The sequence below is a fragment of the Empidonax traillii genome, unplaced genomic scaffold, assembly GCF_003031625.1.
Source record: "Empidonax traillii isolate 1590-97213 ecotype Southwest subspecies unplaced genomic scaffold, ASM303162v1 scaffold1683:size74120, whole genome shotgun sequence".
Lineage (NCBI taxonomy): Eukaryota > Metazoa > Chordata > Aves > Passeriformes > Tyrannidae > Empidonax > Empidonax traillii.
The window spans coordinates 7,697-31,703 of NW_020956876.1; the positions used below are offsets into that span (position 1 = coordinate 7,697).

Here is a 24,007-nt window from a genome sequence, read left to right on the forward strand (position 1 = left end):
CCCAGGCAGGGAGGGTGTTCCAGCTGCAGGGAGCATCTCTGGAGCCAGGAGAGAAACTTGGGAGATGACAAGGAGAAAAAAGAGGGAAAATTAAAAGCAAAAGGAAAATAAAAAGAAAAACAAGAAGAAAAATGAAAATAAAAAGGAAAGGGGGAAAAAAAAAGAAAAAAAATAAGAAAAGAAAAAAAGAAAACAGCAAGAGAGCACAAGATCCTTCATTCCTGCCAACCTGCCAGACTTAATACTCCATGAAATTATTCCAGGGAAGGGCCCAAAGGCCTAAAAAGGAAACTCTTGAACTTTCACTTTGATTCAAAACAACTTGAAAAAAAATCTCTCCTAAAGTGGGACAAATACTCAGGACTTGAAACACACGTATCCTGAACTGGCCACAGTGTTACCAGCAACATTTCCAAGGATCGACCTGATCCAGGCACACAAAGAGAAAATGGGAAATAGGGCAGAGGCTGTTTCCTGCTCCTCTTCCGAAGCACGAATGGCAGCTGCTCCCTCTGGAGAGGTCAGGCACTGGGAATGTTGTGCCTCAGCACTTGCACAGCCCAACAGACCCCAGGTGAGTATTTATTTCCAGCATTTCCCTGGATAAACTGGTGTTAGCTCCAACATCCAGGGGACACGGCCAAGTTTGGGTGCCCAGTATGCCCCGCTGATTGAAATGTTTTTGTCAAGCTTTTTATTATTTTTTCTATTTTTAAACAGAGTTTAGATAAAGATTTTTAAGGGATACCAACATGCTGTTTTAAGGGGGAGCAGAGGTTTCCCTGTACCCAGTGTCTCCACTTTCCCTTTGATTTCTGCCTGCAGAAGCCTCTCAGAAGACTTAATGGGGCCTTGGAAAAAGGAGAGTGACTTTATACACAAGCAGATAGTGATGGAACAAAGGGAAAAGTCTTCTCACTGACAAAGAGCAGGTATAAATTACATTATGGGAAGAAATCCTTCCCTGTGAGGGTGGTGAAGCCCTGGCACAGGTTGCCCGGAGAAGCTGTGGCTGCCCCATACCTGGAAGTGTTCAGACCAGGTTGGACAGGGCTTTGGAGCAACCTGGGAAAGTGGAAGAAGGATAGTGTGTCCCTGTGCATGAATGGGGTTGAATTGAAACGACCTTTAAGTTCCCTTCGACCCAAACCATTCTGTGATTCTAAGACACATCCAAAATCACCTTTACCATTACAAATACCAAGGGACCTGTGGCTTTTGTGTGTTCATCGCGAAACTCCTGGAGTCACATCGGGCAATGTTAAAGGGAAGAGTGACCCCCACGCAGCCTATATGGGGAGAAAATACCCGGAAATAGCGCTCTCCAAAATATATTACTGAAAAACCCGCCAAAATTTATTTTCTTATTGCTTTTTTGTACTTGTTTGTGATTTTATTTCCTTTTTTTTTTGTTGTTGTTTTAGGCTTAGCGCTTTTTTTTAATTTTTTTTTTCTTAAATAACTTGGCATTTTCAGGCGTCGGTAACTTCCAGGAGTAGGAACCCGATCCTCGGGATCGAATGGGAACCTCCCGGTTCCCCCGGTCCCGGTTCCCCCGGTCCCGGTTCCCCCGCCCCGAACCGCGGGACAGCGCGGCCCCCTCGCCCCGCCCCTCCGCTCTCTGATAGGCTGAAGCTCCTGTCCATCACCCACCCACCGACTCTTTCTCCGCCCCATTGGCTGGGGCGTGGCGGTGCCGACCAATCAGCAGCGCCGCGTGCGGGAGCGGGGCGGATTTCCCGCCCGGTGGCGGGAAAGGGCCCGTGTTTGGCGCGAAACGGGAGCGCGGCGGCTGCGGGAGGGGGAGCATCGGATTTCTCCCACAGCGGGGCCGGATCGCGGGGCTGCGGGGCCAGCCCGGCTCTCCTCGTCTCTCACCGCCTTCCCCTGCAGCAGCAGCAGCAGCAGCAGCGGCAGCAGCAGAAGCGGCGGCGGCGGGATCCCTCCCCGAGCGGCCACAGCATGGCGGCACCGGCGGGCGGGCTGGAGGATGCGGAGCTGCGCGAGGCGCAGCGCGACTACCTCGATTTTCTGGATGATGAGGTGAGACGAGCTCGGAGACGCGGGTGCTGCATCCATTCTGTGCCCTCTGGGGCTGGGAACCACCGGGTCCCTGTGCCCCTCCTCCACCCTCCCCCAGTAATGTACTCCTCGGGGGTGGAGAAAACCTGATCCCTTTGCCTTCCCCTATAAACCCCCCAGGATTAGGAAGCACCTGGTTCCTATGCCTCCTCCAATATGTAGACTCGGGGATGGGGAGCACCTGGCCCCGCTGCCCCTCGACCCCCTTGAACCCCTGAGATTGGGCAGCACTTGGTCCCTATGCCCCCTCACCCCCCCGCCCCCAATATGTATCCCCAAGAGGGTAAGAGAGTACCTGGCCCCTATGTGCCTGCCCCTCCCTCCCCCCGATAATTCCCCCACTAGGTTGGGGAGCATTTGGTCCCTGTGCCACTCACCCTCCCCTTGATCCTCCCCGGCAGTTTGGCGGTACCTGGTCCCTGTACCCCCCCTTCATCCCCCCATGTACCTGTGGGAGTGGGGTAGCACTTGGTCCCTGTGTTACCACGTCAGGGAATAAAGGGAGTCAAGCCGTGCAGGAATCGCTCCTGGGGATTGTCTCACACAGGCAGGAATACAAAGTTAGGGGGTTTTTTTAATGTCTTTCATCCACACCCACTTGCAGGAAGACCAAGGGATTTACCAGGGCAAGGTCCGGGACATGATCAGTGACAACCAGTGCCGGCTCCTCGTCAACATCAATGACCTGCGGCGGAAGAACGAGAGGAGAGCCAACAGGTGGGGGTGGGCACAGGGGGCACCTGCCTGAGAGGGGTTTCAGAGCTCCAGCTCTGGTTTTGCAGGACCCTTGTGGCAGGGAAGGGCCAAACTTTGTTCTGTGCTCCAGGTCCCTTGGAAAAGGTGCTCTTTTCCCCCATGAGCCCCATCCCTTCCAAGCTTGTAAAATTTGACAAAAAGTTCCTGCAGCAAACTAGAGGTGGTTATATGATATAAATCATGGAATGATTGGTGTTGGAAGGGGCGGGGGCACCTTCCACTAGACCAGGTTGGTTAGACCCTGTCCAACCTGGCTTTGAACACTTCCATGATTGGAGCAGCCACAACTTCTCTGGGCAACCTGTGCTGAGTGTCACCACCCTCACAGGGAAGAATTTCTTCCCAATATCCTATCTAACCCTGTCTTCTGTTAGTGGGAAACCATTCCCCCTTGTCCTGTCACTCCAGGCCTTTGTCCAGAGTCCCTCTGCAGTTCTCCTGGGAGCCCCTTTAGGCACTGGAAGGGGCTCTGAAGTCTCCCTGGAGCCTTCTCTTCTCCAAGCAGGACACCCACAGCTCTCTGAGCTTTGTTTAGGATGCTTTGGGATATTTTGGATCAGGCTTGCCCATGGGACATGTGAAATTTCCCAGATGAGCTTGGATTTGTTCATCTTCCGAATATTGGTGCCAGTGGACCTCACACAGAGCTGTGACGGGCTTTAAGGTTTTTCCCCACTTGTGGAGCACGTGGGGGAAATGGGACAAGTTTAAATTAGGAGGAGGAGGGCAGGAGGGGCTGATCCATCTGCATTGTCCCCTCCTTGTGTTGCAGGCTCTTGAACCATGCCTTTGAGGAGCTGATCGCCTTCCAGCGGGCCCTGAAGGATTTCGTCGCCTCTGTGGATGCCACCTACGCCAAGCAGTATGAGGACTTCTACATCGGGCTGGAGGGCAGCTTTGGCTCCAAGCATGTGTCCCCACGGACACTGACGGCCTCTTTCCTCAGCTGCATCGTCTGTGTGGAGGGCATCGTGACAAAGTGTGAGACTGGAGGACAACCCAGGGCTGGGGGGACCAGGTGTTTGCTGTGGTAGAGCTGGAGCCCTCCAGGAGTCCTGGCGGGGAGAGGGGCTTTTGATAAGGACATGGAGTGACAGGACAAGGGGGGGATGGCTTTATGCTGAGAGAGGGTAGATTTAGATTGGATATTAGGAAGAAATTCTTCCCTGTGAGGGTGGCGAGGCCGTTGCCCAGAGAAGCTGTGGCTGCCTCATCCCTGGAATTGTCAGAGGCTGGGTTGAACAGGGGTTGGAGCAACCCGGTCGTCAGGAGGATGGAACGAGATGGTCTTTCAGGTCCCTTCCAACCCAAGCTTTCTGTGATTCTGTGTCCTGGCAATCTGGGCCAAGGAACAGGGGGCTTGGCAGAAGCAAAGTGGGTGTTGGGTTGGTCTTTGAGCTCAGCAAATCCTGCCCCTGGTTGACAGGAGGTTGTGACCCAAGTGCAGTTTAGTGTTGGAGATCCTGTTGCGGACTGTCTGCTGACAGAAGGGAGGGACATCCCAGCCTCTAACTCCTCTGTTTTCCGATCTCAGGCTCTCTGGTTCGTCCCAAGATTGTCCGGAGTGTCCATTATTGCCCGGCCACCAAGAAGACGATTGAGCGCCGATACACGGACATGACCTCCCTGGATGCCTTCCCAACCAGCGCCATCTACCCTACAAAGGTGAGGGGAATTAGCCTTGTTGTAGAAACATCAACAGATTCCTCCAGGGAGAATGTGTCAGCTGGTGAACCCCAACTTCCAGTCCTGCTAAAACAACCCTTTCCAGCAGACCTGTGCGTGCTGGGTGATGCCTGTCTTTCCCCTGCTTATCTGACCCATCTCTTCTCCCTGTGCTCCTTGAAAGTGGTGCTAATCTTTTTATTGGGGTTCCTGCATTTTAGGATGAAGAGAACAACCCCCTGGAGACAGAGTTTGGCCTCTCGGTCTACAAGGACCACCAGACCATCACCATCCAGGAGATGCCCGAGAAGGCCCCGGCGGGGCAGCTGCCACGCTCGGTGGATGTGGTTCTGGATGATGACCTGGTGGACAAGGTGAAGCCTGGGGACCGTGTCCAGGTGGTGGGGACGTACCGCTGCCTGCCAGGGAAGAAGCAGGGGTACACCTCGGGGACTTTCAGGTGAGCCTTCTTTGGGCTTCAGCCCTCCCGCCCTGTTTGGTTGGGTCACATCTCTGGAAGGTGAGACCTGGGACAGGCAGGTGGCCATCGCTGAGCTGGGGCAAACAGTGGCTTGAGTCACTTGGAAGTGATTTGCACCTTGATCCTTAGCATCAGCCTCAGAATCACAGAATATTCTGAGTTGGAAGGGACTCACAAGGATCACTGAGTCCAGCTCCTGGCCCTGCACAGGACAGGCCCAACAATCCCACCAAGAGTGTTGTCCAACCACTTCTTGAGCTCTGTCAGGTTTTAAGTCCGTGATCACTACCCTGGGGAGCCTGTTCAGTGCCCAACCACCCTCTGGGTGAAGAACTTTTTCCCAATATCCAGCCTAAACCTCCCCTGACACAGCTCCAGCCGTTCTCTCGGGTCGTGTCACTGGTCACAGAGCAGAGGTCAGTGCCTGCCCCTCCTTGTGAGGAAGCTGCAGCCTGTGATGATGTCTCCCCTCCCAGTAGGTAGCTGTGACTTCAGCTGTGCCCAGAGGGGGTTGAATGCTCTTAAAGATGCTCCACTGGTGGCGCAGCCCAGTCAGATCGAGGGGGCTACAGGTCCTGAAGCTTCCCATTCCCCCTCCAGGGCTCCCTAGAGCAAGTGATGACACTGTGGAAGTTCTGTGGGATCTTTGTGGGGTTTGACCACAGCTGTGTCCCTTCTCCAGGACTATCCTCATCGCCTGCCACGTGAAGCAGATGAGCAAAGACGTGCGGCCTCTCTACTCTGCTGCCGACGTGGCCAAGATCAAGAGATTCAGCAAGAGCCGCTCCAAGGTATTTGGGTCTCACATCTGGAAGGCAGGCTTGTGTCTGGGCGTGAAGTTTTGGCCAGAGCAGCTTGGTGTGTGGCTAAGGAGGGTGTTGTTGGCTTGCAAGTAACTCTTCAACTCTCCTGGCAACGTTGCTGGATTTTCCAACTTGTTTTATTTGAGTTTTCTGCTCAGGCTGCGGTCAGATCTTGTTGTTTTTGTTACTGCTTCTGTGCTGCTAGCAGAGCACCCTTCCTGCTGGCAGCTCTGCTATGTCATGACCCTGCCAGCTGGTTTCCAGGGAATTTCCACTGCAGGAGAAGTACCTCTTTCCACTTCAAACCCCAAACCAGAGTGAGATACTGCCCCAGCCTGGTCTTATGCTCAGAGCTTTGCTCTGTAGTGTGTAAAAGAGCAACTGCTTCCAGTGCTTGCTTGGATGAGAGTGACAGGATGGTCCAGGACTTCAGAAAAGTCCCACTGAAAGAAAACTCTGGCCAAAGGTCTTCTCCTTTCTAAATGATTTTCATCCATGTGGCTGTGTGATAGGAGGAAGCTGAAATTTGGGCTGAAATGTTCTACTGAGGTATTGCTTTGTTCTTGCCTGCTGCAGTCCATGTGATGGGCCATGCTTTGCCTCCTCTGCCTTAGGATATCTTTGACCAGTTGGCCAAATCTCTGGCTCCCAGCATCCATGGGCACGAGTACATCAAGAAGGCCATTCTCTGCATGCTGCTTGGAGGGGTGGAGAAGATTCTGGAGAACGGGAGCCGCATCCGAGGAGACATCAACATCTTGCTGATAGGTCTGGAAGGGCTGGGCAGAGGCACCCTTGGTTGGTGTCAGGGGGTGAGAGGAAGGAACATTTTTTTAAGGTTTAGTTTCATGGAGTAACTGGGGTTAGACGGGACCTCTGGAGGTTCCATGTCTGGAGCCCTCAGCACAAGAAGGTTGTGGGCCTGTTAGAACGGGTCCAGAGGAGACCACAGAGATGCTGCAAGGGCTGGAGCCCCTCTGCTCTGGAGACAACTTGGAAGAGCTGGGAGTATTCAGCCTGGAGAAGAGAAGGCTCCAGGGAGATCTTAGAGCCCCTTTCAGTGCCTTAAGGAGCTCCAAGAGAGCTGGCAAGGGACTTGGGACAAGGGCCTGAAGTGACTGGACAAGGGAGAATGGCTTTAAGCTGAAGGAGGACAGAATTAGATAAGATGTTGGAAGAAATTGTTCCCTGTGAGGGTGGGGAGGCCCTGGCACAGGTTGCCCAGAGAAACTGTGGCTGCCCCATCCCTGGAAGTGTTCAAGGCCAGTTTGGATGGGGCTTGGAACAACCTGGTCTAGTAGAAGGTGTCCCTGCCTATGACAGGGTTTGGAACTGGATGATCTTTAAGGTCTCCTCCGACCCAAATCATTCTATGATTCAAGGGGGTCCCACAACCTCTGTGGGCCACTATCTCAGTGTTGCCCACCCTCATGGGTATTTCTTCTACCATCCGGTCAGAATTTCTTGTGTTCTAAGCTGTCCCCCTGGCCTCTTGTCCCATCCCTATCACCTGTCAGAATTCTCCCTCCATCTTCTATATTTCCTCCCATCCTCTTCGTGATGACAAGAAAACCACCTAATCACTTTATTTTCCCAAGACTGAGCAAACCCACTTCTGTCCCCTTTCCCCTCCACCTGCCTGTGCTCTGAGCAAACCCCCAAACTAGGCACGGCATCCAGGCGACATGGCACTTGTTATGCAGGTGATGTGTGGTTGTTAAAGATGCTGTTCTCCATTTCAGGAGACCCTTCAGTGGCCAAGTCCCAGCTGCTGCGGTACGTGCTCAGCACAGCACCCCGGGCCATCCCCACCACGGGCAGGGGCTCCTCCGGCGTTGGCCTGACTGCTGCTGTCACCACGGACCAGGAGACCGGTGAGGAGAATCAGGGTGGTGCTTATTACCACCTGGGAAGGACTCTGTGAGATCCAGGGCTGCTGCTCTCCGTGATCTGGGAGGTCTTTTCCGACCTGAGTGATTTTATAACATGCGTTCTGCAGCGGCACTTGCAGGGCTTGCTCCACCCAGAAGCTTTATGGTGATGATTGTGGTGTTTTGAGATGTTTTCCCATCTCTATTTGATGGTGGTCTTCTTTGCTCCTCATCTACTTGGTGTATCCCATGTCAGCTCTAGCAGCAGCCTGGATTTTGTCCTTCTCATGGGCTTACTCCTTATCCTAAGATTCCTCTGTGCTGTCAAGTTGGGTGGGAGATGGGCAAGCCTGAAGGTTGCTCCTTGAGGCTCACCCTCATCCCAGGGGTGGATGGGGATGGCAGGGCAGGTGTGTGGAAGCTACTGGATGGTGACTTGACCCTCTTTTCTCCCGCCCCGTCCCAGGTGAGCGGCGCCTGGAGGCAGGAGCCATGGTGTTGGCCGACCGGGGCGTGGTGTGCATCGACGAGTTCGACAAGATGTCCGACATCGACCGCACGGCCATCCACGAGGTGATGGAGCAGGGCCGCGTCACCATCGCCAAGGCCGGGATCCAGGCCCGGCTCAACTCCCGCTGCAGCGTCCTGGCCGCCGCCAACCCCGTCTACGGCCGGGTGAGTGCTGCTGTCAGTCCCCTCCCTGGGGCAGGGTGCTGGGGGGAGGCAGCTGGTGAAACCCAGAAGATCCCCCAAACCAGTGACTTGGTTCTTACTGGGATTGGGATCCATGGGACCTTGTCAGTTTGTTGTCTGTTTGTGCTCATGGCTCTCCTGGAGGAGAAAGGGACTCCTGGGGTTTCTCACCTCATCTTGATTCTGCCTGGGTGTCTGGGGCAGGGCGCTGGACCCTCATCCTGGTGATGAACCTCAGTCTTGCTGTCTGATCTGGGATCATAAAAAAAAAAAAACTTGTTTTCCTTGGAAATGAGAGCTACACCCGCCTTGCAGGATGGGGAGAAGCAGCCATACTGCAGCAGGCTGGGTTTGGTGTGGTGTCCAGCTGCCAGGACACCCATCCATCCTTTCAGGCCTGGCCAGAGGAGGTCCCCTCAGCCTCCCTGGCAGCCAGGACCAGCCCGTGAGAGTCTCCTGTAACCCCTCACATCCTTCCACAGTACGACCAGTACAAGACACCCATGGAGAACATCGGCCTGCAGGACTCTCTGCTCTCCCGCTTTGACCTGCTCTTCATCGTGCTGGACCAGATGGACCCCGAGCAGGACAGGGAGATCTCGGACCACGTCCTGCGGATGCACCGCTACCGCAACCCCAACGAGCAGGACGGGGATGGTGAGTCCCTTGTCACCTCAGCTCACTCCTGTCTCCCTCCGCGATGGGTTGTCACCCCTTGGTGGCATCTCTTAGGGCTCAGCACCCCTGGCTTGGCAGGGGACTGGTTTCGGTGGCTTTTGGAATTTGTTCCAGAGACTAAAAGCCTGTTCTCTGTGCCACTTTCCTCTCCAGCCATGCCCTTGGGTAGTGCTGTGGAGATCCTGGCCACGGACGACCCCGACTTCGCGCAGGAGGAGGAGCAGGAGCTCCAGGTGTATGAGAAACACGATGACCTCCTGCACGGGCCCAACCGCCGCAAGTGAGTCCTTCATCCCGCGTCCCCCTGGAGCCCTCTGGGGTTTCCAGCACTGTGGGTTCATGGATTTGGCTTGAGTATCCAGTGACTGATTGCCAGTGCCAGCGATGCTCCAGGTGGTCCAGGGGGGAGGTACATGGGCAGGATGCCAAGGGAGCCTTGCTCTGGGCTTGATCTCTTGTGCCAGGAAGGTGGGGAACATCTGGAGCTGAATTCCCCACACACCTGGACGCCCCCGAAAGGCGGAAAAAGTGGATGGAAATCCCATCCCCCCCCACCTTGGAGAACACGGGTGCACGTGTGTTCCCACAGGGAGAAGATTGTCAGCATGCAGTTCATGAGGAAGTACATCCATGTAGCCAAGATGATCAAGCCCGTGCTGACAGAGGAGGCAGCGAGTTACATCGCGGAGGAGTATTCCCGCCTGCGCAGCCAGAGCGAGATGAACTCAGACATTGCCAGGGTGAGCCCTGGGAGTAGCTCCCCGCTGGGCCAGGAGGAGGGAAGCTGAGCCACAGGCCCCTCTCTCTGCTTTATGAGCGTTTCCCACCTTGGGTGTGATGTGGGATGCTGTGGTGTGGGTCAGTCTCACAGAGGCACCTCCCTCTCTCTCCCCAGACCTCCCCCATCACGGCCCGGACCTTGGAGACCCTGATCCGCCTCTCCACAGCCCATGCCAAGGCCAGGATGAACAAGACTGTGGATCTGCAGGATGCTGAGGCAGCTTTGGAGCTGGTGCAGTTTGCCTACTTCAAAAAGGTGGGGTAAAGGTGTCCCTCTGCTCCTGGGGGATCCCGAGGTTGTCATTGGAAAGGTTGGGCTTGGTGCAGGCTGAGCACCCTGGGCTGCTGGTGGGACCTTTCCTGGACGTAGTGTGGGGTGAGGCCACCATGGTGGGATTTTGGGTCCTTGGGTTTGGTCCCCTAAAAGCAACTTGAGTGAAAAACAGGGCTCAGTCCATCCTGCCTTTGCCACACAGGTGCTGGAGAAGGAGAAGAAGCGCAGAAAGACGGTGGAGGAGGACTCGGAGACTGAGAAGGAGGAAGATGAGGAGTCACAGCCCAAGGAGGAGCGCAGGACGAGGAGGTAGGAGCCAGAGCAAGGGAGGGACATTGTGCAAAGGACACCAGACTCTTCTGAGGTTGCCACAGGCAATGCTGGCCTTGGGGAAATGCTCCAGATTTTGCTGAGCCAGGTGGATTGTCCTCCCCAGTTTGTAGTAGAGGGACATGGTTATTTCATGGATAAGGAACTGACTGGGTGGCCATGTCCTAAAATTTGAAGCACTGGCACAAGGGTGCCCAGAATAATCCGTGGAAATGTTCAAGGCTAGGTTGAATGGGGCTTGTAGCAGCCTGGTCTACTGGAAGGTGGCAGAAGGTTGGAATGAGATGAGCTTTAATGTCCCTTCCAACCTAAACCATTCTGTGATTCCACAAAAGCCACAACCATTGGGACTGGTGCCAGCTGGGTCTTGTGGGACAGGGATCTGTGGTCTCCGGCAGGGATCTGTGGCCAGAGGGTGGGTTGCCTATGAGCCACAGGTACCCTGTGAGTTCCTGGCTAGATACCTCCAGGAGCTCAGGACATGGGCTCCTGAACTCCAGTTTTTCCTGGGAGTTCAGCTGGAGCAGGGCTGACCTCCTGTCCCCTCTCCCAGGAGAAAGAAGGCACGCACGGAAGGCGAGGGGGGCTCCTACGACCCCTATGACTTCAGTGACGCCGAGGAGGAGATGCCACAGGGTGAGTCCCTGGGGTTTTGGTGGCATGTGGCTCATGAGGGTGCTGCTCCCTTCAGCCCTGGTGGGGCTGCACAGCCTGAGGAGCAGCAATGCTGCTGTTCCTGGGGTCTCTGGCGTGGTCCAGCCACCACTCAGAGCCACAAATCCAGATGAACCTGTCTGTGTGGGACAGGGTTAGATGGGATATTGGGAAGAAATTCTCCCCTGTGAGGGTGAGAGCACTGGAACAGGTTGCTCAGAGAAGCTGTGGCTGCCCCATTCCTGGAAGTGTCCAAGGCCAGGGTGGACAGGGCTTGGAGCAGCTTGGGAGAGTGGAAGGTGTCCCTGCCCATGGCAGGGGGTTGGAACAAGAAGATCTTTCAGGTCCCTTCCAACCCAAGACATTCCACGATTGCATTGCTGATTAATTCTTTTCTTCACACTTCCAAACTGCTGCAGAAATAGCAATTTTGGGAGGCAGTTTGGCATCACCCACCCCACCCTGAGGCCAAGAGCTTTTGCTGTCTGGGTGCTTGGACACCAGGCAGGGTGAAGGTGACTCTTCCTTCTGCTCCAGTTCAGGCACACACTCCGAAGACGCCCGAAGCCTCGGCCACTGGGGAAGGGAAGAAGGTGGAGTTGGCTGAACCAAGGTGAGTGGGGGCTGGAGGAGGAGTTTATCCCTGCATATCCACCCCCCTCAGTGGGTCCAAGCTGTTGTCCCAGTTGCTGGAGATGCATCTGTTGTGCTCCCGGCCCTGGTTTTGGCTTTCCTGCCGAGTGCTGCTTCTGGAATGGGGAAGGGCTGAGGCATCCCGGGCTGGGAAGGAGGGGAAGGACTTGTGTGTGGTCTCTAAGGGTGATTACTTCTGCTCTGACCAGGTTGAAAGCGTTCAAGGCTGCTCTCCTGGAGGTCTTCAAAGCTTCCCACGCCCAGTCTGTGGGTCTGAAGAACGTGATGGAGTCCATCAACCGCGACAACCCCGAGCCCTTCTCGCTGGCCGAGGTGAAGGGGGCCTTGGCCCACATGCAGGATGAAAACCAGATCATGGTGTCTGATGACATTGTCTTCTTAATCTGAGCCTCTGGGTGGAAGATCCCAAGTTTTTGTGGACTCTCGGTCCAGAGACTCTCTGTGTTTGCCTTCAGCTCTCTCCTGAAACCTTCATCTGGCTGAGCTGGACTTTGGGGAGCTCAGGTCTCTGCACTTCCTTGCTGTGCACTGCTGGCACAAAAGAAGAAGAACCAGGAGCTCTGGAAGCTGTTGCTGTCTTCAAACTGGAGCATTTGGGAAGAGGCTTGTTTCTGCAAGGAGGTGGAAGGAAAAATCTAAGAGCAAATTATCAGTGTTCTTAATGTATTGTGTTTAGCTTTGGTGGCTTTTTGGTGGATTTTTTAAAAATAAATCTGGATTTAGGAATCCAATATTCCATAGTGGTGGTGAGAAGCAACGTGAGAGCTCCACTACTAGTGAAGCTTTTATTTTTCCTTTTTTTTTTTTTTCTCCAGTTGTATAGCTTAGATCTGCTTGTCTCACATGGAAAGATACCTAATGCCTGCCTTGTTGGTTCTGCTTTTCCCACCCATCTTGTGGAGGATGATTCCTGGTGCTGGAGGGACAAGTGTGGTCTGAGCTGTTCCACTGCCCATGGTCAGCTTTATTTCTGGATTTCGCAGCCCTGGTGGGAGTTTTGCCCCCAGAGAAGGACATGGGTGTTCAGAGTTTGCCCAGGGAATGTGTCCCTGGCACAGAGGGGTTCCATCTCCAGCTGCTCCTCCTTTCAACCTGGAATCATTCCCTGGGGATGGGTTTTCAAGAAAAGCTGACCCCACAGTCAGACCAGTCTTTGCTGCTTGTGATCCAGTGCTGATGAAGGTTTGGGATCTTTTTTAATTTCTTTTTTTCGTCCGGGTGAGTTTGAGGTGAAGCTTTGGAGAATCCCCTGACCAGCACTGTCTGTTTGCTGTTATCCCTGCCCATCCCCAGACACCTGCACAGGCTCATGTTCCCTTGTTTCTGGATGCCATAAATCTTAATTTGATAAATAAAAATGTCTATATTGTTAAATCCATGGCCTTTTGCTTACTTGGATGTAAAATTCCCACTTGTGGGAATACAACTCTGCACCCTTTGGGGACCTGTGCTGCTCTGCAAAACCTTCAGGCAGCTGCCAGCCCCTTTTGGTTCTGCTGCCAGCCTTGGGAATGTTTTTCCACCACGTGCCTTTGCCTTGGGTGGACCAAATACATGCAGAAATTCCTGTGAGATGAGAGGGCAATAAATGTGGGTAGCTCCTGCCTCTGCCCACTTGGAGCTCTGTGTCTTGGCAGCATCTCAGTGTCTGGGGGAGAGGGTTCCCTCGTTTTTCTTCTGCAGACAGAACTGTTGAACTATAAAAGTTGGATTTTTGAGCTTGTCTCATTCAACACAGCCATGACAGTGGGTTTGGAGGGGATTTTGCCTGTTTGCAGCCTCCTGAAGGTTGGATGTATTGTGCTTCCCCAGGGTGACCTCAAACCTACAGAGAGTGTTTGGTCTCATAAAACTGCAAAGATTAGTGAAGGTGAGTAAAACACACAGATGGTCTCTGATGGAGCCAGGCTGGGAGACCTGAGGGTGTTTACCTGGAGAAGGTTCCAGGGAGACCTGAGAGCCCCTTACAGTGCTTAAAGGGGCTCCAGGAGAGCTGGAGAGGGACTTGGGACAAGGGCTTGGAAGGACAAGACAAGGGAGAATGGCTTCCCACTGCCAGACGGTGGGTTAGATGGAAACAATATCCTTTGCTTGTGAAGGTGGTGAGGCCCTAGTTCAGGTTGCCCAGAAAATCTGTGGCTGCCCCATCCCTGGAAGTGTCCAAGGCCAGGTTGCACAGGGCTTGGAGCAACCTGGGATAGTGGAAGGTGTCTCTGTCCTTGGCAGGATTTGGACCGAGATGATCTTTAAGATCCTTTCCAACCCAAATGATTCCATAATTCTGTGATTTTTGTGTTTTTCCTGCTCTTACAGCTGGGGAACCACTGATACTGAATTTCCCAAGATAGGACACCAGGAGGAGCTCCAGGGTAGATAAATCTGGTTTATTTTACTATCCCGTAGCCTGGAGTGGCAGGATGTGGCCGTCTACCTCCCCCGGGTGCTGACGGCCACCTCGGTCTATCCTTGGAAATTGAGAGACAGGCCTTTGGTGACAGGAGAAAAACAAACAACTCCCACAGGCAGAAAGGTTTGTGGGGATCAGCTGGATCTGACAAACAGCCTGAATCTGTGATACCACCAGAGAGGTCATCCAGTTCCTGGATGCTCAGCCACATGGACAGCTGCTGTATTTTTATATGTATTATAAAAAAAAATTATATATTATAAAAATGTATTTCAGTTTTGGGCCCTTCACAACAAGAAAGACTTTGAGGGTCTGGAGTGTGTTCAGGGAAGGGAACAAAGCTGGGGAAGGGGCTGGAGCACCAGGAGCAGCTGAGGGAGCTGGGAGGGCTCAACCTGAAGAAAAGGAGACTCAGGGGGGACCTTCTCACTCTCTGCAACTCCCTGACAGGAGGGGGGAGCCAGGGAAGATCTCATGGGAAGTGTGCAGCCTTTCTTGAGAGACATCACGCTCCTTTTGATATTGAAGATCACAGGTAGGAAAAGTAACAATTCAGGGAATCCAACAAAAACAACCAAAGAATTTGGTCATGTATGTTCCCTGTCACCTCCTTTCAAGCTGTGTCCCTAATAATTTCCCTGATCTCATCCCTGCTGCGTGGGATTGAGAAAAGGAGCCCCAGTTCTGGCCCTGAGCCTTGTTTTGAGTTGAGTGACCTGACACAGAGCCTGCCCATTGCTCCCCTCTTGCCTCACCCAAAAACCAGCCCACCTGTCCTGCCATGGGCTTGGTCCAGCACCCACTAGTTCCCTGGCACCTTATTTTATAGAATCTTAGGATGATTTGTGTTGGAAAGGACCTTAGAGCTCATCTAATCCAACTGTCCCTGTCCAATGGGCAGGGACACCTTCCACAACTTCCGTCCAAGCCCTGTTCAACCTGTCCTTGGACACTTCCAGGGATGGGGCAGCCACAGCTTTTCTGGGCAACCTGTGCCAGGGCCTCACCACCCTCACAGGAAAGAATTTATTCCTAATATCTAATCCTTCCCTCTGACACTGTGAAACCTTTCCTCCTTGTCCTGTCACTCCAAGCCCTTGTTGAAAGCCTCTCTCTAGCTTTCTTGGAGCCCTTTTAAGCACCAGATGGGACTCTCAGGTCTCTCTGGAGCCTTCTCTTCTCCAGGTTGAACAAGCCTAGATCTTCCATCCTCTCTCCATAGCTGAGGTGATGCAGCCCTCAGAGCATTTTCATGGCCCTTTGTCACTTTGTACCTTATCACTGTATTTCTCAAACCCTGAGTCCACCCCCTTTCTGCGGGGTTACTGATTCTAGAAATCAACACCCCCATTTATCTCCCTGCTGCAGGACAGGTAAACACTCAGACTGCAGGGATTAGGAGTGAATTCCCCACACCAGCACCATCAGCATCACGTAATCCCTGCCTCCCGTTCATCCTGCAGCTCTGACCAAAGCATGAGGAAGACTCAGGGGTGACAGCCGAAAATGAGGTCTGTCCTTGGCCTATGGAGGGAGCCCAGAGATGCCACTGGTCCCCTCAGAGGTCCCACAGATATAACACAGAGCTGTGGTCACTGTTGTGCTGGAGCAACATTCCCATTCAGAGGTTTCCACTGGTGGTACCTGTGGCACACCTGTCAGCCACATTTCCCCTGAAATTTTGGTGTTTTCGGTTCACACCTCTTGGCTGTGGCCTGCACTTGGTCACGAATCTTGCTGGTGTGATAAAGCTCTGCGAGCAAACCCTGCCCAGGGTAACCCCCGTGTGGATGTGATCGGTCAGAGCTCTAAACCAGAAGGTGATCTTGTGGTGTCACACACCAGAAGGGTAAAATCTGGGGTGGCCAGAGAGGCAGGAACAAGCTGCTGGAGGTACAAACCCTGCCCTGTGCTGCAGCCACCTCAGCCTGAAATATTGATTTGATCTTGACATCCAGAGCTTTCAGATGTGGCAATCTCAGCCCTTTCCTGCTGCAGGTTACAGACAGTCCCCTGAGCAACCTGGTGTGGTGGAAGGGGTCCCTGCCCCTGGCAGAGGCTTGGAAAGAGGTGAGCTTTAGGGTGCCTTACAACCTAAACCATTCTGTGATGCAAGCCCAACCTGAAATGAGGAATTTCTTATGCCTGCAGTGCTGTGAAAACCTGAACCTGTGTGTAACAGTGCAAACAGTGGGGTTTCCTTATAGTAACTCAAGAGTAGAAGAATTCTTGTAAGTGAAATTAAAATTTTCTGGTTTATTTCCAAGTCCCCATCCCTGCTCCAAGGCTGTGATGTGTGGGAGTGAACAACTTTTTGAGATAACTAAATATTCCTATATTTAAGGAAGAAATTCTTTCCTGGGGGGCGGGGGTGAGGCCCTGGCACAGGTTACCCAGAGAAGCTGTGGCTGCCCCACTTCTGGAAGTGTTCAAGGCCAGGCTGGACAGGGCTTGGAGCAACCTGGGACAGTGGAAGGTGTCCCTGCCCATGGCAAAGGGGTGAAACTAGATGATCTTTAACATCCCTTCCAACACAGACCATTCTGTGATTCCATGAATATTTTTCCTCCCTTCTAATGGTTTGAGTGCGGTGACCCCTTTCAATCAAATTTTCAGTGAACTTCAGTGAAAGACAGGTTCAATCATAGGAAAGTTAGGGTCAAAGAGGGAACCCCTGCTGAATTTACGGGCTGCTGAAGGCACAAGATGTGAGTGGAAAGTGGTGGTGCGGGCTCATAACCTGGTACTTGACGTGATGACATCATTGCTTCATCACACATAATGGTTTCCCCTTAACCCTGTTCCTGCACAGTCCAACCCATTTTCATGGCAATGCCCTTTCCCTTCACAGCCAGCACTCAGGGGAAAAAAAGGAGGTCAGTTGCTGGGCTAAAAAAGGTGGATTTCTGGTAATTCTCCCCTCTCTTGCTCTTCCATGCTTAGCGTCGCATCTCAGTAGATGCGGTGGTGGATACATAGAACAGTCAGAATAGGAACATGTGTCACAGGATTTATATTACTTCAGGTAAACATAGCAACCTGAAATGTGAAAAATTTACGTGAGGCGAGTCTCAGGTTTCTGAGCTGAGAGTTGATTCAGACCACAAAATTATGACAACATCCTGCAGCGACGTAAAGCATCAGCCGATGGAGATTTCTGCTGGTATTATTCAGACCAGATTAGTCCCTTCTCACTGGAAAATTACGAAAATTTGTAAGAGGGTTCTGATTTTCTGTAGGAGCAAAAATGTCATAAATCTGTCGATTTCCTGGAGGACTGAAAATGACTTTGTGTGAAGAGTCCTACACTTCAGTCCTCTGCTTCCAGCTTGGCTATGTGGCTTTGGGAAACATTTCTCTCAGGGCTCTTCTCCACAGAAAAGCTGATTAAAATGGTTATATAGGCCTTTTTTCTGCCATAAAAATAGCTTTTACTCCCAAAGAGACCTACTGGTGCTCCTGAGGAAACAACACATGCATTAGTCTTTCCCTTCCAGTTTGTGGTTGATCCTTTCTGGATCACAGAATGTAGAGTCCTGTTTCCACTTTTACTTTCATTCCTCTCTCCCCTAATTATAAAATGAGGATTGCATGATTAAGAGTCATTAAATTTTCCATGAACACTAAGGAGTGGAGGAACCAGACAGAGGAACAGCAATAACGCAGCACCAATGAAGTCCCTGAGCCAGCTCTTCCAGGGCTGTCCGAGGGGGACAGTCAACCCCAGTACACATCTGAGTCCCCCCAGATAAGTTAATGGGAGAGGCTTTCCCCACATCACCCTGCTGACTATAGGATTATGGGACTTGTTATGGTGTGCTGGGAAGAGTATTTGGGATTGTGCAAGACTTGTGAGGTGTATAGAGGAAGGAGCAAAGCTGGGGAAAGGAAAGGATGAAGGTGGATCAATAAAGAACATGCGTGTGTGTGTGAGGGTTTATGTCAGCGTGGAAATGCTAAAGACATCAAGCTGGATGTGCTCTGGGTGTTGGAGCAGCCACAAATCTGGGCAGGATGACAGACCAGAGACTAGTGGGTCTCATAATTGGCCACTGGGAATACTGGGAGGTCTAGACTTAGCTACAGGGGAGATGGTGGGACCTGGGAGTTGGCTGCTGGTAAGGAGCAACCACTGGTGGGTGTTTGTGTCTGTGGAATGGGGGACTGGGGGACCCAGGGCAGCTGCTGGAGAGATCCAGTGATGGGGTCACTGTCCCTGGAGGTGTTTAAGGAAAGACTGGACAAGGAACTTTGTGCCACGGTCTAGTTGACATAGTGATGATAGGACATAGGTTGGACTTGATGATCTCAGAGGTCTTTCCCAACTAATTGATTCTGTTATTCCATATACATATATATACACATGCACACACACGTACACATATTCACTGCACATGAGTTTGCTCCAGTGCTACCACAGGGAGTCCTAGTCTCCCAGCTGTCCCCTCACCTCATCCCTCACCATTGCTATGCCATCGCTGTCTACAGCCACTGCTCTGGTAGGGATGGTACAGCCCTTTCAGACACTTTAAAATCAGTAAAAACTGTTTAAAAATGGTTTTTTCCAGCCCCAGTGGCACTCAGAGGAGAGTTAAGTAGAATGCAGTGCGGTATGACTGTGGGGAAGGTCACACAGAATCACAGAATCATTTAGGTTGGAAAAGACCTCTGAGGTCATCGAGTCCAACCTTTGACCATTTCCCACCTTGTCAACCACACCAGAGCACTGAGTGCCACGTCCAGTCTTTCCATGAACACCTCCAGCGATGGGGACTCCACCACTTCCCTGGGAAGCCCATTCCAATGTCTAATTACCCTTTCTGAGAAGAAGTTCTTCCAACTTAAATCTCCCCTGGCACAGCTTGAGACTATATCCTCTTGTCCTGTCACATATTGCCTGGGAGAAGAGCCTAACCCCCACCTGGCTCCACCTTCCTGTCAGGGAGTTTCAGAGAGGGATAAGGTCCCCCCTGAGCCTCCTTTTCTCCAGGCTGAGCCCTCCCAGCTCCCTCAGCTACTCCTGGTGCTCCAGACCCTTCCCCATCTCCATTTCCCATCATGAATGTCCAAGGAGTCCGTCCAGGAGAAATGCTGCTCCAAGGTCCATGCAGCTGACAAGGCCAGAGGAGGGGCAGGAAAGCAGCACTCCCGTGTCCTGTCCTCATTTTGAAAGCCTTGCTGGGTGCCTGGCTTTTGCAGCTTGCTCATCTCTGCCGTTTGGTTTGTGTGAGGCACGTGGAGGTGCATCCACACATGGGTTTGTGGTGAAACAACATTATTATTAGAAAGAGGGGGTGGGAGGGGGTAAAAAAAAAAAAAAGCTGCCCGAACAATTTTTTTTCTCTCTTTTTCTTTTTCTTATCTCTTTATCTGCCTGAATAAATGGTATTGGCTAATCTGGGATTCTGGTGATAGTATCTGCCCTCCCCTTTTTGGAGGTAGATGGGAGGAAGTGGGCTAGGAAATGAAATATCAGCTCTTAACCTCGGGTCAGGTAAAGCAGCTGTGCTGCAATGGAAAGGGTGGTAGTGGCTGAACTTTGCTATAAAAAGGAGATCACAACTGGCTTTGAGACACAAGCAGGTGGAAGGGGTCTCAGAGAAGGAGAAGTCTCGTGCCTTGTCACCCTGTGCATCCACCCAAAGCAGCAGAGAGGTGGCCATGGCTTTTTCCAGCTACACTGCCATGGTAAGTACCTATATTTAATGTAAAGGTTAAGAAATATTTTCTGCAAGAGAGAAAGCAGAGTGCAGGTCCTGTCATTTCTACAAGAAATCCTTTTGGTCCTGGTGGGAGCTGAATGGGATGCTGATTCTCTCTGATGCAGCTGTGTTTGGTGGTTGAGTGACAAGGATGCAATGGACTATTTATTATTTATTTATCTCTTAGTTATCAACACTTGTTATCAAAACTGCTGAAATTTCACTGTGAACATATATGAATTTAAATTTCAGCCTGGGTAGCATTTGCAGCACTGTCAGCTCCTGTGATTTCCTTAAAACCTCTTCATTTATTTTGCCTTCTTTTTGGGAGTTGGATTTGATGATCCTTGTGAGTCCCTTCCAACTCAAGATATTCTATGACTCTATGAGTCACTAAAACTCTGTCTACTGGAGATGGCCCGAGAATCTCAGATTTCCTTGGAAAAAGTGTTATTTCCAGCAGATGAGGGATTGCTAGTCTTTACTGTCCTGAGAAATGGCTTGCTGGATTTCTAAGGCACAAGAAGGGATGTTCTTCTTGGTGCAAAGCTGACTATGAATCAGAATTAAAATCAGAATTTAAGTCAGACTTTAGCATCTGTACTGATGAGTTTTATTTGCAGTGTTGTGCTGTTTGCTCATGCTGGCCTGTCTCAACCAAATATAAGTAAGAAGATGGTCCAGTTTAGTAAAGACTTGGCTCTTTGTGCTCTTCTTTTCTTGACTGGACAGAACTAAGATAACTTTCCTCTCTTCCAGTTCAGATCACTGTTTTTGGTGCTGATTCTAGCACTCACTGTAAGGAGCTCACCCCATAAGAAGGTAGTTCATGCTCAACCCAGCAAGGCTGGTGCCTCTGTGAGGCTGAGTGAAGATTGCCTGAACCAAAGAGATCCCAAATTCCCCACATCAGTGGAAGTCAACATTCGTATCATCAAGTCACATCATGCCTTTAGGATGGTCCACGATATCAGGAACCGATCTCTCGCTCCTTGGGATTACAGGTAACTGCTTACTTGTTATCTTAATTGTGATATCTGTGTACAGAGAGGGTTTTTTTTGGGGTGAACGATGGCTGCTTCTCAGCATATGCCCAGAGTCCTGTAAATATTACAAACACTTCTTGACACATGCTGATTTTTGATGCTGGGTGACATTTCTCCAAGAGAAACTGTTTGCAGTGCTTTGGAAGGGTTTTTAATCCTCTTGTCCGCCTGTGTCAATCACAGACAGAATCATTTAGGTTGGAAAACGCCTCTAAGATCATCGAGTCCAACCATTCCCCCAGCACTGCCAGGGCCACCACTAAACCATGTCCCCAAGTGTCACATCTACACAGATTTTAAACCCCTTCAGGGATGGTGATTCCATGACTGCTCTGGGCAGCTGTGCCAGGGGTGGTCAACCTCTTTGCGGAAAAATTTTTTCCTGGTATCTAAACTAAACCTCTCTTGGCACCACTTGAAGCCTTTTTCTCTTGCCACTTGTTCCTTGGGAGCAGAGCCCGACCTATACGTGGGTCCACCCTCCTGTCAGAGAGTTGGAGAGAGAGAGAAGGTCCCTCCTGAGCCTCCTTTTCTCCAGGCTGAGACCCCCCCCAGCTCCCTCAGCTGCTCCTGGTGCTCCAACCCCTTCCCCAGCTCCATTCCCTTCCCTGAACACGCTCCAGCCCCTCAGTGTCTCTCTTGTCTGAGGGGCCCAGAACTGCTCCCAGCCCTGGAGGTGCCCCAGCAGTGCCAGCACAGGGACAGGTACTGCCCTGGGGCTGTGACACACCAATGCTGGGACAGCCCAGGTGCCACTGGCCTTCTTGGCCACTTGGGTACACCTGACTCATGTTCAGTCATGGGCAGTTAGCACCCCCAGGTACTTTTCCAGCTTTCCAGCCACTCTGTCCCCAGTCTGTAGCACCGTATAGGGTTGAAATGATGATGAAATGAATTATTTCCCTGGGAAAAGAATGATGTCAGTCCATTGTAATTCTAAATTTTCCAAACTGAAAGAAGTTTCTGAATTCTGAAATTAAAACCATTTTTAAAACCATTTAAAAAAATGAATTGTGAGATTGCAGTGAGTTCTGTATTTAACTCAGCTCCTCTCCATTCATCAATCCCCAAAGAATGATACAGCACTATTACCCTCCCAAAATTGATTCCATTTCTAGGAAATCGTTGTAAAAAATGTTGAGGATAGGGAAGTTATTTGGCCAGGTGTCACAGTGAGGAGGCACAGGTGAACAGTAGAGTGCCTCCATGGAGATAAACAAGAAGATCCTGCCAACCCGTGCTGTGCAAAGACATAAATCCCTTTCCTGTGCCCATCCCCAGGCTCGACGAGGACCCCAACCGCTTCCCCCAGGTGATTGCTGAAGCCCAGTGCCGCCTCTCTGGCTGTGTGAACCCCCTGGGGCAGGAGGACCACAGCCTCAACTCCGTCCCCATCAAGCAGGAGATCCTCGTCCTGCGGCGGGAGCAGCAGGGCTGCCGGCCCACCTACCGCCTGGAGAAGAAACTCATCACCGTGGGCTGCACCTGCGTCACTCCAGTCATCCGCCACCACTCCTAGGAGGAATCAGTAGGGCAGGTGGCACTGGGAAGAAGCAGTATATCTACAGACACCCCTCTGGTGAAATCCCACAGTTGCCCACTGTGAATCCCAGGAACTCAACATGACATCGCCCTTCCAAACCTGAGCAAATTGCCTCCTGAAATTACCTCATGATTCAGTTGTTGTTGCTTGATGGATTTTAGAATGGGAATCACTGGTAGCTGGTGATGGAGGGGAGGGAGAGGGATGGAGAAAAAACTTTGTTTGTGACCTCAAGCGGTGAGAGGGTAAAGCAGTGCTTTTTTTTTGAATTTATTTTTCATTGTGGTTTATATCGGTTTGGTGAATCAAATGAGTTATAGTTTCAAAAGTTGCCCTAATGAGTACCTACCCCCAAGCACTGCCATAAAAAATTCCTCCTCCTGCACCTTCTCCTTCCCTTACTCGTCCTCTACCCCTTTCCCTTCTCCGGCTACCCCTGCTCACTAAGATATTATCTGTGTCAATCAAACATTTGTGCCAACAGGGCCTGAACTGTTATCATATTCTGCATTTGTTTGGTTTTATTTGGTATGGGCTGATTTATTGCAGAGCATTTTGGGACAGAACTGAGTTCACTGCAATGAGTGTTAAAATGGTAAAGAACCAATGAATATTTATATCTATATTTATGTCTTCTATTTATGACTGTATTTATGGCTTTGTGTGTGCTCAGAGTACAAAAAGAAAAAAAAAGGATAATTTTAATCTGTATTTATTAAATAACTTATCTGCTGAATAAAAAATCATATTTTATTTAAAAAAAATGTTGTTTTGTGGTAGCTCAAAATGGAAGCAGATACAGAGATACAGCAGATACAGCAAAGATCAGGCATTTTCCAGTACAGTGATATGAGTAAGAGGGAGCAGAAGAGAATTTGCAGCCTAAATAGGTGAAAAGATGAGGGAGATGACAATGGAGCCGGGTTCTTCAGACCTTGGGGATGGTCTCTAGGGATGGTGGGAAATGAAGTGGGAGATACCACATTGCAGGGTTGCAGCTGGAATTTGGGAACCTGGTTTATGAGAGCTGGGAAAGGCCTGTCCTATCGTCTCCCAGAGAAGAAGTCATCCTTACAAACACCCTTCTTCTCCACCAGGTGGATGGTTGGCTGAGCAGGAATGCAGGGAAATGTGAGGTGGCTTCATCTTGCTCCTCTTCAGCCAGCTAAATAATAGGCGTTGGGATTGAAGTGGTGGAAGAGGATCCCTACTCATCAAGGGAACGAGGAATTGTACCTGCAGGGCAGGGTTGTCTGCTGAGCTGAGATGTCCTACCTTAGGAAAGGAAGAATTGCCCTTTCTCTCCCTTAGATGCACAAGGAGCAGAGACTAAAAAGACTCACTATTCAGGAGCTGGACCCAGTGATCCTTGTGCGTCCCTTCCAGCTCAGGATATTCTGTGATTCTATAACTATTTATTATTTTATCAAATTGCTGCAATGTTGCTTTTTTTTTTTTTTTTGGCATTACTTTATCTTTCACCCAGAGCTGAGCCAGACTCTCAGACCTCTGACTTTGATTTCTGTTGGTGGAGGCTTTAAGCTTCTATTTCCTTTTCCCCCCTGCTTTTAAATCAGGGCAAACCTGT

The 24,007-nt window shown here is 51.2% G+C and overlaps 2 protein-coding genes across 6 annotated transcripts; both read left to right on the forward strand.

The window, feature by feature from the left end:
• Nucleotides 1-1,842: 1,842 nt before the first annotated feature.
• Nucleotides 1,843-13,095, forward strand: MCM3 (minichromosome maintenance complex component 3). Its single transcript, XM_027908340.1, has 17 exons — nucleotides 1,843-2,043; nucleotides 2,687-2,799; nucleotides 3,611-3,819; nucleotides 4,373-4,503; nucleotides 4,725-4,963; nucleotides 5,667-5,775; nucleotides 6,402-6,555; nucleotides 7,530-7,661; nucleotides 8,125-8,333; nucleotides 8,834-9,008; nucleotides 9,183-9,309; nucleotides 9,619-9,769; nucleotides 9,925-10,065; nucleotides 10,286-10,392; nucleotides 10,967-11,049; nucleotides 11,605-11,680; nucleotides 11,910-13,095. Exons 1-17 carry the CDS (start codon nucleotides 1,963-1,965, stop codon nucleotides 12,106-12,108), a joined length of 2,436 nt encoding a protein of 811 aa, XP_027764141.1. The 5' UTR covers nucleotides 1,843-1,962; the 3' UTR covers nucleotides 12,109-13,095.
• Nucleotides 13,096-19,541: 6,446 nt separating this feature from the next.
• Nucleotides 19,542-22,537, forward strand: LOC114070765 (interleukin-17F-like). 5 transcript variants are annotated; one of them, XM_027908338.1, is made up of 6 exons: nucleotides 19,542-19,622; nucleotides 19,709-19,816; nucleotides 20,590-20,633; nucleotides 20,667-20,834; nucleotides 22,158-22,188; nucleotides 22,279-22,537. In XM_027908338.1, the coding sequence occupies exons 1-6, from the start codon at nucleotides 19,593-19,595 to the stop codon at nucleotides 22,393-22,395; spliced, it is 498 nt and encodes a 165-aa protein (XP_027764139.1). In that variant the 5' UTR covers nucleotides 19,542-19,592; the 3' UTR covers nucleotides 22,396-22,537. The 5 variants fall into 5 exon arrangements, with proteins under 5 accessions (XP_027764139.1, XP_027764135.1, XP_027764133.1 ...); XM_027908334.1 differs by having other exon boundaries at nucleotides 22,158-22,537; XM_027908332.1 differs by having other exon boundaries at nucleotides 20,590-20,834; nucleotides 22,158-22,537.
• Nucleotides 22,538-24,007: the final 1,470 nt, after the last annotated feature.

What these genes read in the sequence shown, in the direction of transcription:
- MCM3 (XM_027908340.1), top strand. Translation starts at nt 1,963, where the DNA reads ATGGCGGCACCGGCGGGCGGGCTGGAGGATGCGGAGCTGCGCGAGGCG. An exon ending in GCGCCATCTACCCTACAAAG is followed by an intron (nt 4,504 to 4,724) that starts GTGAGGGGAATT and finishes CCTGCATTTTAG; the next exon opens with GATGAAGAGAACAACCCCCT. An exon ending in CACCACGGACCAGGAGACCG is followed by an intron (nt 7,662 to 8,124) that starts GTGAGGAGAATC and finishes GCCCCGTCCCAG; the next exon opens with GTGAGCGGCGCCTGGAGGCA.
- LOC114070765 (XM_027908332.1), top strand. Translation starts at nt 19,593, where the DNA reads ATGAAATATCAGCTCTTAACCTCGGGTCAG. An exon ending in AGCTCTTAACCTCGGGTCAG is followed by an intron (nt 19,623 to 19,708) that starts GTAAAGCAGCTG and finishes TTGAGACACAAG; the next exon opens with CAGGTGGAAGGGGTCTCAGA. An exon ending in TTTCCAGCTACACTGCCATG is followed by an intron (nt 19,817 to 20,589) that starts GTAAGTACCTAT and finishes CCTCTCTTCCAG; the next exon opens with TTCAGATCACTGTTTTTGGT.